The 13670-nt window shown below is 38.6% G+C and overlaps 1 protein-coding gene and 1 pseudogene across 9 annotated transcripts in view; one reads left to right on the top strand and one right to left on the bottom strand.

Annotated features, from left to right (window-relative positions):
• The window catches only part of GIGYF2 (GRB10 interacting GYF protein 2), a 136272-nt gene that overhangs the window by 107435 nt on the left and 15167 nt on the right, over positions 1–13670 (top strand). For all 9 annotated transcript variants that reach the window (XM_025463460.3, XM_025463462.3, XM_025463463.3 and 6 more), the window contains 2 exons: positions 989–1147; positions 4018–4254. In XM_025463460.3, the coding sequence (XP_025319245.1) occupies positions 989–1147; positions 4018–4254 (396 nt within the window). The remainder of the gene's footprint in view (positions 1–988; positions 1148–4017; positions 4255–13670) is intronic.
• On the bottom strand, positions 8317–8801 carry LOC112669917 (probable ribosome biogenesis protein RLP24; annotated as a pseudogene).

Here is a 13670-nt window from a genome sequence, read left to right on the forward strand (position 1 = left end):
TAGATTTGAACTAATATTTCTTAAGAGTTACACTCTACACTAGCATGTAAGGGCTCTAAGAAGTATTACAGTAAAGAATTCAGTTTAATTCTGTGTTGCTCAGTATTTCGTAAATTATTTTGATGGTGAGACCCTTTTCTTTGTACTTGTATGGGGGACTTTGTTCTTCAGAACACATTCTAAACTACACAGCTTTATTCAGTAGCTAATGGAGAAACTAGGACTGACTCTTAGTGCAGTGCTATTTAACTACTACTAGTTTTTCTTATTTATTTATTATTATTATTATTATTTTAAGATTTTATTTATTTATTCATGAGAGACAGAGGGGACGAGGCAGAGAGGTAGAGACACAGGCAGAGGGAGAAGCAGGCTCCCTGCAAGGAGCCTGATGCAGGACTCAATCCCAGGACACCGGGATCACAACCTGATTGTGTTCAACCACTGAGCCACCCAGGTGCCCTTGTTCATTTATTTTTTAGGTAGAAGACCCTGTGTGTGCACTAATATAGGGATGGTGGGTGGAGGGGAAGAGGGAGACCTACATACATACATACATACATTTATTTATTTATTTATGAGGAGGTGGGGAGGGGCAGTAGTAGTAGAGGGAGAGAGAGTCTCAAGTAAACTCCCTGCAAAGTGCAGAGCCTGACATGGGGCTTGATCCCACAACCCTAAGATTATGACCTGAGCTGAAATCAAGGGTTGGATGCCTAATGGACTGAGCCAGGTGCCTCACTACTAATACTTTAAATACAAACTATTTTAATTGTTGATATGTGTACTTCCCAACTCACATATTTACTTTTTACTCTAGATCCTGGTTGTATTCTTTTTATATTTACTGTTAACAGAGCCTTAGCAACACATAGTCTCTTTTCAAATTATAATGGAATATATTAATCAAGATCCAGAGTTTGTTTCTCTCTCTCATACACACACACACACACACACATCCACCTGCCATTTTTCTTTTTAAATTTAGGAAGAAGCTCTGCGACGCCAAAGGGAGCAAGAAATTGCATTAAGGCGACAGCGAGAAGAGGAAGAAAGACAACAGCAAGAAGAAGCTCTTAGGAGACTGGAGGAGAGGAGGAGAGAAGAGGAAGAAAGGCGGAAGCAGGAGGAGTTGTTACGCAAGCAGGTGACAGATGGCTTGCTCTTCTCATTGCTTTTTTGAAGCTAGGCATTTGTGATTAGAAAATGTTTGAAGAAGAGGATAGTCTATTTTACTAAGAGTTATTATAAGAGACCTAACTGACCCTCAACTACTTTTGTAATGACTGTCCCACAGGTAATTATGAAAGCTGGATAAAATATCATAGAACCAGCCCACCCCCACCCCCATACCAGAGAGAAATCTAAAGAAGTCCCTACCCTTTAAAAAAACCAAATGAGAGATCTGCACTTTACCCACTTTTGCCTCAGGGTACTCTTTGTTTTTTCTAAAGTGCTCTATTAAGTGCTGCTGCATATTTTCACAGACTGTGCAACAGTAGGCACTATTCCAGTTCTAGTCCAGCCAGGCCATTCTGCCACTACGGGCAGCCAGAACCACTAAAGCATTTCTTTTTAATGTTTAAGAACTTAGATTTTTTTTTTATTAGTAGACTCTATTATATTAGAACAGTATTAGATTTTCAGAAAAATCTGAATGATAATATAGTGTCCTCTATTATTTTTTATCTTACATTAGTATGGTACATTTGTCACATTAAACCATTATTGTTGTGTTGTGTTGTGTTGTGTTGTGTTGTTATTAACTAAGTCCATAGTTAATGAGGAGGAGAATGGAGGAGGAGTTTTTTTTTTTTTTTTCACATTTCTTCAGTTTTTTCCTCATGTCCTTTTTCTTTTCCCATATCCCAAATCCAAAGTACTACATTTAGTTGTCTCCTCAGCTGCTTCTTCACTTGACCGCTTCTCAGGCTTTCCTTGTTTTTGAGGTCTTTGGCAGTTCTAAGGAATTCATCTGATGTTTTTCTCCCAATTCAGTTGGATTTAGGGGTGCTTAGAAAGTAGATCACACAGAGGCAAAGCGCCATTTTTATCACACTCTATCAAGGGTACATATTATCAATGTGACTAATTACTGCTGGGGTAGACTTTAGTGACCTGCCTGCAGCAGTGCCTGATAGGTTTCTGTACTATAAACATCACTCTTCTCCCCATGCACTGTGCTCTTTGGAAGGAAATCACTATGGACAGTCCACACATACACATGTAGGTCGACACAAGCTGGATGTTACCTGCTTTTGCCTAAGTCCTTAACTGAAGCTCTTTGAGCAACCTAAATTCTATTAGAGGTAGATAGCTTCAAGGATAGATTGTATGTCAATCGATTCATCATTTGGCTTATTCATGTGACAGTTAACATTTTTAGTTAAAGTAGTCCATGCCAGTTACTGTGCTTGTTTCCCAGTGAGGTATGAAAGTTTTAAAGAAATTGTTTCTGTCCTTAAGCTCATAGGTTATGTTGGTGATGATTATACAGGAAATAAATGCCACAGTTAGGATACTTTCAGCTGCAAAACCAAAATATTCACCTAAAAATAGTTTAAACAACAGATTGCCTGTCAATGGATAAGGTAGTTATACACGACTTCAGTAACTCAGTGTTATCATTAAGGATCCAGGTCTTTTGCAAACTTGTACTCTAGTGTTTCTTGGTGGCTTGACTTTTGACTAGATTTTTCACCTCATGATTAAGAGTTTTGGATACCATACCCTTGTACAGTCTGCAAGCAAATGGTCCCTCTCTAATGCTTCTTTTGTTTCAAAAGAATACCTTCTTGGGGATGGTGGCAGGGTCGAGGAAGAAGAAGAATACCTTTTCTAGAAGCCTTCCAGCAGACATCCCTTTAGCCTAAATCATATCACATGGGTGGCCCTAGTTACAGTGGAAGCTTAAAAAGTGAAATCTGGCATTTTAGATGTCTGAGGTGACTGATCTTCTGTCTGCAAGGAAGAAGCCTGAAAGGAATCGTTTTTGGATAGGAAATAGTTGTTGCCATGGGTGGGCTAGGAGCAAACAGAAAAGGGCAAGGTATAAATGGATATAATGAAATGGCAGAGGGGAAGTCTACCTCCTAAAAGCAAGGCTAGGGAAGTCCTCATAGAGTGGTCAATATCTGCCCGGAGTTCTGGAGAATAAAGAGAAATGTACTATCTGGATAAAACACATCATTGTAGGTATAGTAAGCAGATTCTGTGAAGGGGAGGACAAGGAGCGTTCCAGAGGGCACATTGCAATGGTTTTTGAAGAAGGAAAGCAGAAGGAAAATGAGCCGAGGTACAGGACAGATAGTAGAGGGATAGACAATAGGTCAAGGAGAGATGTGCCCAAGGACCTGTGGGCTACAGGGGGTGTGAATCAGTGGTGAAATTTAAATGGTCTTATAAGGTTGCTCTGGTTCCAGAGCTGCTTGAGGCTTTCTTGGTAATCTGGCTTTGCAAAGTCCTGGTGCCTCTTCAAGCCCACCACCCTGAAAAGCTAGCTCTGCCTCCACATAGGAACAGTTTTCAGAAGCCTTTACTGCAGTTGGTGGTGATCTCTTAGGTCAGCCTTTTTTTTTTTTTTTTTCTTAAAGATTTTATTTATTCACGAGAGACACAGAGAAGGCAGAGACATAGGCAGAGGGAGAAGCAGGCTTCTTGCAGGGAGCTGATGTGGCTCTCGATCCTGGAACTCCGGGATCATGCCCTGAGCCGAAGGCAGACAGTCAACTGCTGAGCCACCCAGGCATCCCTCTTAGGTCGGTCTTTATCACAAATGTTTGAAGTGACATTCCTTTTATGAAGAAATTAGCAAATAAATTAAAAATTTATCCTGTAAACACGCTGAGCCTTTGTAGCTACTGTAAATGTATTTTAAAAGAAAACTGCTTTTTGTCATCATAAAGTTTCTGCTTTCTCTGTTACTTCTATAGCTTTTTAACAGAAACCTTCAAAAATGATTCAGATTTTTTAAAACACAATTAAATTTTATTCTCTTTTATTTTTCCTTCTTGGAAGGAAGAGGAAGCTGCAAAATGGGCCAGGGAAGAAGAAGAAGCCCAGCGTCGATTAGAGGAGAACCGGCTGCGAATGGAAGAGGAGGCAGCCCGACTCCGGCATGAAGAAGAGGAGCGGAAGAGGAAAGAGTTAGAGCTCCAGCGGCAGAAGGAGTTAATGCGCCAGAGGCAGCAGCAACAAGAGGCTCTCCGGAGGTTGCAGCAGCAACAGCAGCAGCAGCAGCTGGCTCAGATGAAGGTAAAGCCTTGACACCAATCATAGGTGCTACTTGCTGATATTTTTAAGATACTGGCATATCAGTAGCAGGAGTGTGCTTTCTTTAGTATTGAATGTTACTACTATTTTTCCCCCCAATGTGGGGCTTGAACTCATGACCCAGAGATCAAGAGTCACATGCTCTACTGACTAAGCAAGACACGCATCCAGCAAGACTTAGTGATTGTCTGGATCTGAGGGACAAAGGCAGAGCTGGGGTGGCTCCTAGATAGTAAGCCTTCAGTAACCCTAAAGTCTTGACATTAATGATGGAATGTGAGTAATTGGGAAGTGAGCAGCTGTATGGCAGGGTCCAGATAACTTTACATGTGATCTGTGGTTAGCAGTATCCTAACTGCTGGTTAGTGTCCCCTATCTTCACCGAGCTCATAGAGAAAGACATATAAATAGGAAATGTGAATAGAGTGTTGAGTGTAGCAGAAGAGGTGGTATCAAGCAGTAGTGTATAAGCACATGGGAATTTGTTAAGAATGCAGATTCTCTGGTCCCACCCCAGACTTCCTAAATCTGAACTTTTGAGGGGTGAGGCTCAGTAATCTATTTGGAAAAGCCTCCAGGGGATTCTTATGCTTGCTAAAATGTGAGAAGCACTATCTACATGGGAAGCTTGGAAAGGCTTTCTGGAAAAAGATAACTTTTAAGTTGAGTCATTAGGGAGGGAAAATTAAAAACAAGAAAAAAGCCACACAGGCCACTTGGAGAGTGGAAGGGGTTTTTGAGAGAGGAGACATGGTATGAGCACAAGAATGAAATACAATAATACTGCGGTATGTTTGGGGGAAATTTAAAAAGTGAGTTACTGTTGCTTATGAGTACAGTACAAGAGAAATGTGGTTAGGGTCCATGTATATTAAAGAATTAAGACTTAAAGATATGTGAAACAGTGGACTAAAGTATTTTCAGCTAGGAAATTGCACTGTCAGATATGCAGGAGCAGATATTAGTCATTTTGAGAACTGAATGGAAGATGGATTTAGAAGGAACAGAGCTGGTGTTTGGCAGAGTGGCTGTGAGGGGCTGGTGGGGTTGTCCAGGTACAGAAGAGGAAGGCCATAATGGGATTGGAAAGGTGGAGTTGAAGATAACTGTCATTATTGAGTGCTTGCTTTATGTCAAGCACTGGGCCACAGCTTTCCATATGTTACATAGGTTCTTCTTTATATCCACCATTAAAAGCTTAGGTGTGGATACCTATGTTCTGCCAAAGAGAACATTTTTTGTTCAGGAGCTGAGTTGTTTGTCGTGGGTCCAGCTGGGGGTTGAGCACAGAGCCGTGTATTAGAACCTATGTGTCTATGGCTCCAGAGCCCTCAAAAGGCTGTCAGAAGACTTTTCTTAAGAGGCCACATCATAGACTGTGGTGACTGATAAGAATATGGGATGAGGGGGAAGACAAAGGCACGGGTAATTCCAGATTCTCAACTTCTCTGGCTGTGTCTTTTGTGTGTATCTGGTTTTGTCCTGTTATCCTCCGATAAATACTAAACATTCTGAATGAAGATAAAGGACTTGAGATGGTTATGAGGAATTGCTTAAAGGTTCTCTTGGGAAAAAAAAAGGCATTAAAATTGGTACCAAAAAAAAAAAGTTCTTTAAAGATGGCTTTATTGAGATAATACAACTCATGCCATACAATTGAACCAGTTAAAGTATACAATTCTGTAATTTCAGTATGGTCACAGGTATGTGCAACTATCACCACAGTGGATTTTAACATTTTCATTACCACCCTCAGCCCCCGACGCCCGCCCCGACGAACCCACTGGCTATCACACCCTATGCCCTATTCTCCCGAGCCCAAAGTAACCCTTTAATCTACTTTCTGTCTTTATAGATTTGTCTATTCTAGACATTTCAGTTAAAAAAGAATTGTACGCATTTTGTGACTGGCCTCTTTGAATTAGCATCATGGTTTCAAAGTCCACTCATACTGTAATATGAATCAGTACTTCATTCCTTTTTGTGGCTGAATAATACTCTACTGATGGACATGCCAGCTTTTGTTATCCATCAGTTGATGGACGTTTGAACTATTTCTATTTTTTGGCTGTTATGAATATTGCTGCTATAGATAAATATTCATGTATACGCTTTTATGTAGATGTGTAATATAAACCTAGGAATGGAATTGCTGGGTCATATGAGAACTATGTATTTAATGGTTTGTGAAACTACCAGACTATTTTCCAAAATGGCTGCACCATTTTACATTACCACCAGCAATATATGAGGATTCAAATTTCTCCACATCCTCATTAATCCTTATTATCTGATCTTTTGATTATAGCCATCCTCATAGGTGTGAAGTGATATCTTGTTGTTTTGGTTTGTGTTTCCCTGGTGACTAATGATGTCAAGTATCTTTTCATGTGTTCATTAACCATTTATGTGTTTTGGAGAAATGTCTCTTCAAATCCTTGGCCTTTTAATCTAGGTTGTCTTACTGAGTTTATAAGAGTTTTTTATATATTCTAGATAAAAGTCCTGTGTCAGATACATGATTTAAAAATATTTTCTCCTCTTACTTGAGTTGTCTTTGTACTTCCTTGATAGTGTCCTTTGATGCATAAAGTTTTTCATTTTGATGAAGTTCAATTTTTTTTCTTTTGTTGTTTGTGCTTTTGGTGTCATAACTAAGAAAATACTGCCAAATCTGAGGTCATGTAAATTTATTCCTATGTTTTCTTAAAATATTTTTGTAATTTTAGTTGCCAAAATAAGATCTGTGATCCATTTTGAATTAATTTTTGTTAATTGTATGAGGTAAGGGTTTGACTTCCATTCTTTTGCATGTGACTGACTATCCAGTTGTTCTACACTATTTGTTGAAGACTATTCTTTACTGAATGGCCTTGACATTTGAGTTGAAAATCAGTTGACCATAGACCTGTGACTTCATTTCTGGATTTTGAATTCTGTTCAGATGATCTATATATACATCTGTCATTATGCTAGTAACATACCCATCTCGATAGTTTATTGCTTTAAGTTTTGAAATCAGGGAGTGTGAGTCCTCCAACTTTGTTCTTTTTCCATATTGTTTTGCTATTTTGAGTCTATTTCGTTCCAAAAGGATCATAGAATTAGCTTATCAGTTTCCACAAAGAATCCAGATGGGATTTTGACAGAGATTGCCTTGACTCTGTAGATCAATTTGAGGAGTTTTGCCACCTTAACAATACTGTCTTCTGACCATAAACGTGGGGTGATTTTTATTTAGATCTTTTTGAATTTCTTTCAGTCTTTTATAGTTTTTAGAATAACTTTTGTAGTACTTCTGTTAAACTTATTATTTTGTTCTTGTAAATGGAATTTTCAAAATTTCATTTTCAGATTGTTCATTGTAAGTGTATAGATACGCAATTGATATTTGTATATTGAGCTTGTATCCTGCAATCTTGCTGAACTGCTTTATTAATTGTTTTGTAATGGATTCATTAGGAATTTCTGTACACAGAATTTTGTCATCTGCGAATAGAGATGGTTTCACTTCTTCCTTTCCAGTCTTTTATTTCATTTTCTTACCTAGTTGTCCTGGCTAGAATCTCTAATATAATGTAGAAATGGCAAATCAAATATCTTTGTATTGTTTCTGATCTTGGAGGAGGAAGCATCCAGTCTCTCAAAATTAAATTTAATGTTATCTATGGGTTTTTTGTAGATGCCCCTCATCAAGCTGAGGAAGTTTCCTTCCTTTTCTTCTTTGTTGAGTATTTTTATGCTGAAAGGGTGTCTATTTCCCTCCTCCTCCACCCATGTGTATACTTGCACTTTCTCACTCTCTCAAATAAATAAAATCTTAAAAACAAAACAAAATGTTACTATCAGTGAAGGCTTGACAGTGGAGATACAATCTAACATCCATAATATCTAATGTTTTGCAGATAGCAATGTAGGAGATATATATTTTTAATTACCTTTCATTTGAGTGATCTTATTTAAGATATAAATTAATAATTTGGAAGTTCTTAGTCTCCTAAGGAGATTTTCAAATGCACTCAATAGAAATGGTGAATGAGATTTTTAAGAAATATCTTCCATGTCTACATCCTGCTGTAATGTCTGTACCATTTTTTCTTAAAACTGTTTTCCTTTGCCTCCAAGAGGAGTTTGAATAAGATGATGTTTTGCTTGACTTTGATGTCCTGAACTTTATGTAATTATTTTTCTTTAATCTGTTGTTTACTATAAATTTAGCTTTTTGTTTGTTTAATCTTTTCATCTCTCCATCAGTAGTTTTATTGCATCAGTAGTTTTATTCCATAGCTCTCATATTGGACAGTTCTTTCTGCATTTTTCAAATTCAGCTGAATTATCCACTGTAAGCTTTTTACCAGCTCTTTTATGGAATGCTTTAGTCCCCCTGACCTTGTGATGATTGCACCTCTCTCTAAAGTTTTTATGACACTTAAATTTACAGAATCTGAATACCTTGCAATCATTGCAGACATCATGCCATGCTGGGTGTAAATGAGTCCTCAACAGAACTAGCACTTCTCAATACACATGTTGAAGCTATGTGGATTCCCATTGACCAAACGCCATTCTTGAACAGAAGTCTGAATGTCTTCTTACAGGTCTATTTAGCTTGTCTATTTCTTCTTGAGTAAGTTTTTGGTAGTTTGTCTCTTCATAGGAATATGTCTCCTTCATCTGGGTTATCTAATTGATCAGCAGACTGTTGGTCATGGTATTCCTTTATATTCCTTTCTGTAAGATCAATAGTGATGTTGCCCTTACTCTCCTGATTGTAGTAATTTGAGTCTTGTCTTTTTCTTGGACAGTCAAGCTAAGTCAATTTTGTTGATCTTTTGAAAGAATAAGCTTTTGGTTTTATTGATCTTTTTCTATTTTATGTTTCATCAGTTGCTTCTAATTTTATTATTTCCTCCTGCTTGCTTTAAGTTTACTTTGCTCTCTTTTTCTAATATCTTTTTTTTTATAAGTATTTTGTTTCTTTATTCATGAGACACACACAGAGAGGCATAGGCAGAGGGAGAAGCAGACTCCTCAAGGGGAGCCGGATGTGGGCACTTGATCCTGGGACTCCAGGACCACACCCTGAGCTGAAGGCAGACACTCAACCACTAAGCCACTCAGGCATCCCTTTTTCTAGTATCTTAAGGTAGAAGGTTCATCTTTTGAGATCTTTCTTCTTTCTCAATATTGAGATTTGCAGTTATAAATTTCCCTCTGAGTATTGCTTTAGCTGCCACCTATACGTTTTGCTTTGTTCTTGTATTCATTGGTTATATAGAAGTGTTTTGTTTAATTTCCACTTATTTGTGATTTTCCAAAATTTCTTTGTTACTTCTCTTTCCATTGTGATCACAGAACATACTTTATATTCTTTTTCTTTTCCTTTATTTTTTTTTTAAGTAGGCTCCACATCCAGTGTAGGGCTTGAGCTTGAGTCACATGCTCTACCGAATGAACCAGCTAGGTGCTTCTATTTTTCCCTTTAAATGAATTATTGAAGTTTTTATGTCCCAAATTTTACCTTCTTTAGGTCGGTCCTGGAGAATATTCCATGTTTCTTTGAGAAGAATGTATATTCTGTTGTTGGCTGGCATATTTATATAGATGTCTTTTAGGTCCAGTTGGTTTATAGTGTTGTTCAAGTCACCTAGATCCTTGTTGATCTCCACCTAATTGCTTTGTCTATTATTGAAAGTGGAGTATTAATGAAGTCTTTATTATTGTCTAAATATTGTCAAGCTACTGAATTGTTTATATTTCATTTTTGCCATTTCTTGTTTATTTTTGTTTTGGTGCTCTGTTGTATTGCCCATATGTGTTTGTAATTTTTTTATCTTCCTGCTGGATCAGTCCTTTATTATAATTAAATGTCTCTATCTCTAATAACTTTTTTAAAAAGTAGGCTCCATGCTCACTGTGTAGCCCAGTATGAGACTTGAACTCACAACCCTGAAATCAAGACCTGAGCTGAGATTAAGTCAGCTGCCACTTAACAACTGAGCCATATAGGTGCCCCACCATTTTTTTGGTTTAATTTTAATTTTATTTTTTAAAATATTTTATTTATTTATTCATGAGAGATAGATTGAGAGGCAGAGACTCACAGGCAGGGGGAGAAGCAGGGTCCATGTGGGGAGCCCAGTGTGGGAATCGATCCCAGGACCCCACACCCTGAGCTGAAGGCAGATGCTCAACCACTGAGCCACCCAGGCATCTCATTTTTTTTGTTGTTGTTTTAAAGTATATTTTGTCTGATAATGATATAGAACCTCCAGCTTTCTTGTGTTTGCTGTTTGCCTGATACATCTTTATCTATGCTTTCACTTTCAACCTGTATATACCTTTGAATATAAAATATCTCTTCAAGACAGTATAGTTGTATCTTATTTTTGTATCCAGTCTGATAATCTCTGCCTTTTGACTTGATTCTTTAATCCATTCACATTTAGTGATATTATTTATCTAATTGGATTTATGCCTGCCATTTTACTTTTTGTCTCTTATGTCTTTTTTTCTCTCGTCTTCCTTTACTGCTGCTTTTTTTGCATTAATATTTCCCATTGCAGCATTTTAATTCTTTAATGATTTAAATCCCTGTATGTTTATTATATAACTTTATTTATCTCTTGTTTTCTTCATTTGTACCTCTGAATTCAAGTTACCATATGGAGTGATTTACTTAGCCCAATACAACTTCTTTCCCACTTACCTCCGTCTGCTAGCAAGAAATCCTCTGAATTTACTGGGAATGTCTTTATTTCACCTCTATTTTTGAAAGACCTTTAGTGGATGTAGAATTCCTTGTTGATCGTTTTGTTCTGAGGACTTGGGATATCTTATCCCACTGCTTTCTGGATTCCATTGTTTCTGATGATAATAAGTCAGCTATTAATTTTGTGAGATTTCTCTTGTAAATGGCAATTTGTTTTTCTTCTTGCTGCTTTCAAGATTTTTCTCTTTGGCTTTCAGTATTTTTACCATGATAATGTCTATTTGTGGATTTCTTTATCTTGTTATAGTTAAGCTTCCTGAATGTGTAAATTGATGTTTTTAAATAAATTTCAGCCATGATTGCTTCAAACATTTTTTCTTTTCCTTTCCTCTCCTAGTACTTGCATTAGGCCCATATTGGTGTACTCAGTGGTATGTCACATTTCTCTAAGGCTCTCTTTGTTTCTCTTCATTCTTTCTCCCTGTTTTTTGGATTGTGTAATCTCTACTGATCTGCAAGTTTTACTAATTTCTTTCTTTGGCCAGTTCAGGTATACTTTTAACTCAAGTTTTTTTTTTTTGTTTTTTTGTTTTTTTTTCATTTTACTTAGTGGGCTTTCAAACTTCAGAATTTCCTTCTGGTGTAAAAATAATCTCAATCTATCTCTCTCTCGATATTCTTTATTTGATGTGACATTGTCATCATGCCTTCCTTTACTACTTTAATCATGGTTTTATTTAATTCTCTGAATATATTTGTAAGACTTTGATGTTTTTGTTCATTCTGACATCTGGTCACCCTCATAGGTGATTGTCGGCTTTTTTCCTGGTGTATAGGCCATTCTTTCTTGTTACTTTACGTGTCTCATAATATTTTGTTGGAAACTGGACTTTTTTTTTTTTAAGATTTTATTTATTTATTCATGAGAGAGAGAAAGAGAGAGGCAGAGGGAGAAGCAGGCTCCATGCAGGGAGCCCGACGTGGGACTCAACTCCAGGTCCCTAGGACCATGCCCTGGGCGGAAGGCAGACACTAAACCGTTGAGCCATTCCAGGGATCCCCAAGGAAACTGGACTTTTTTGATATCATTGTCATTAAAGGTCCTACACACCCTATCATTTTTTAATTCTTTTTAAAGATTTTATTTATTTATTAATGAGAGACAGAGAGAAAGAGAGAGATAGAGGCAGAGACACAGGCAGAGGGAAAAGCAGGCTCCATGCAGGGAACCTGACATGGGACTTGATCCGGGATCTCCAGGATCGCGCCCTGGGCTGAAGGTGATGCTAAACCCCTGAGCCACCCAGGTTACCCACACACTCCACCATTATTTGTTTTGTGACTGATTGGATTAATTTAGTGAAGTCCTAGTCTCTCTCTACCTCTCTAATAGGGTGAAGCCTCTGCTGCTGCTCTTCTAGGAGATGCAGCATTTGGTTTGCCCACAGTCACTCTTGGATCACTGTTTTTGGCAGGACTGTCTTTGATTATCTTTTTCTACATCTGACCTATACTAATTGCTACCTGAATTGCTCTACTGTTGTCAGAAGTGCCCTGGAGCATAGATTGCTTCATAGACTGACCCAGTCAAATTCAGGCTTCTTTGAAGAGAGACTTCCTGAGGTCTGTTTTTGCGATTGTTTCTGACACCGCCCCCCCCCCCCTCCCGCCCCAACTTCTTTTAGGTCTTTCCTTGGTTCTCTGAGACCAAACAGGGGCCCACAGTTTAATCTGTATCTCCAGTGAATCTACCAGTCTCTGCCTAATTGCCTTTCACCCAGCCTCCACTGTTTTTAAAAGTGTCCTTTGGCTTGGACTCCTCATTCTCCACACTCTGTTACAAATTAAGTCAGTTCCTTTAGGAACCATATTCTGATCTTTTTCCCCTTATCTCCACCCCAAGGCAAAAATCTCTGAGTCCCAGCTCTGGCGCTGGCTACAGTGGTGTACTCTACTGAGTGGCACTCATGCTGAGGAATTGAGTCCTTGGGGGAGGAGCAAGAGCCTCAGGTTTTCTTGGCTTGCTTCTCCTAGTGGCATGGTGACATTTTGAGCTAGGGCAGTGGCACTCAGGGCCCTGGTAGTACCAGTAGAACTATGCTCAGGATTGTTTCCACCCTACTAGTTGCAGGCTAGGCATAAGAAGAGAGCCCTTACCTCTCAGCTGTACTTGCCTGTAACTTAGCCTTTGCAGCAGATAGCTGTAGGCAGGATGGGAAATGCTGGTGTTGTGCTCTTTGCGGGAAGCCAGCCCACTGACTGGTAGCTGATGGGGGAGAGGGAGGCCTATGTTCTTAGTGACACTCATCTGGAGTGGAGTTTCAGTCTGGCTGAACTGGGAGTTGGGAGAGAGTAGATCTTGGTGCAAGTACCACAGACTCTCACTTCTTATGGAATTTTGGCAGGTTTTCTTGAATAAATGTTTCTTCATTTGCTATATTCCCTTATGTTCATTTCCAGAGGCTTTCTTTTAAGTGACTTTTTTTTTTTTAAGATTTTATTTATTCAAGAGAGACAGAGAGAGAGGCAGAGACACAGAGAAGGAAAAGCAGGCTCCCTATGAGGCGCTGTTGTGGGACTCGATCCCAGGACCCTGGAATCATGACCTGAGCCAAAGGCAGATGCTCAACCACTGAGCCACCCAGGCGTCCCTCCAGAGGCTGTCAATAATTTTCACCAGTTTCGC

This window comes from Canis lupus, chromosome 25, assembly GCF_003254725.2.
Source record: "Canis lupus dingo isolate Sandy chromosome 25, ASM325472v2, whole genome shotgun sequence".
In the NCBI taxonomy this organism is placed as follows: Eukaryota; Metazoa; Chordata; class Mammalia; order Carnivora; family Canidae; genus Canis; species Canis lupus.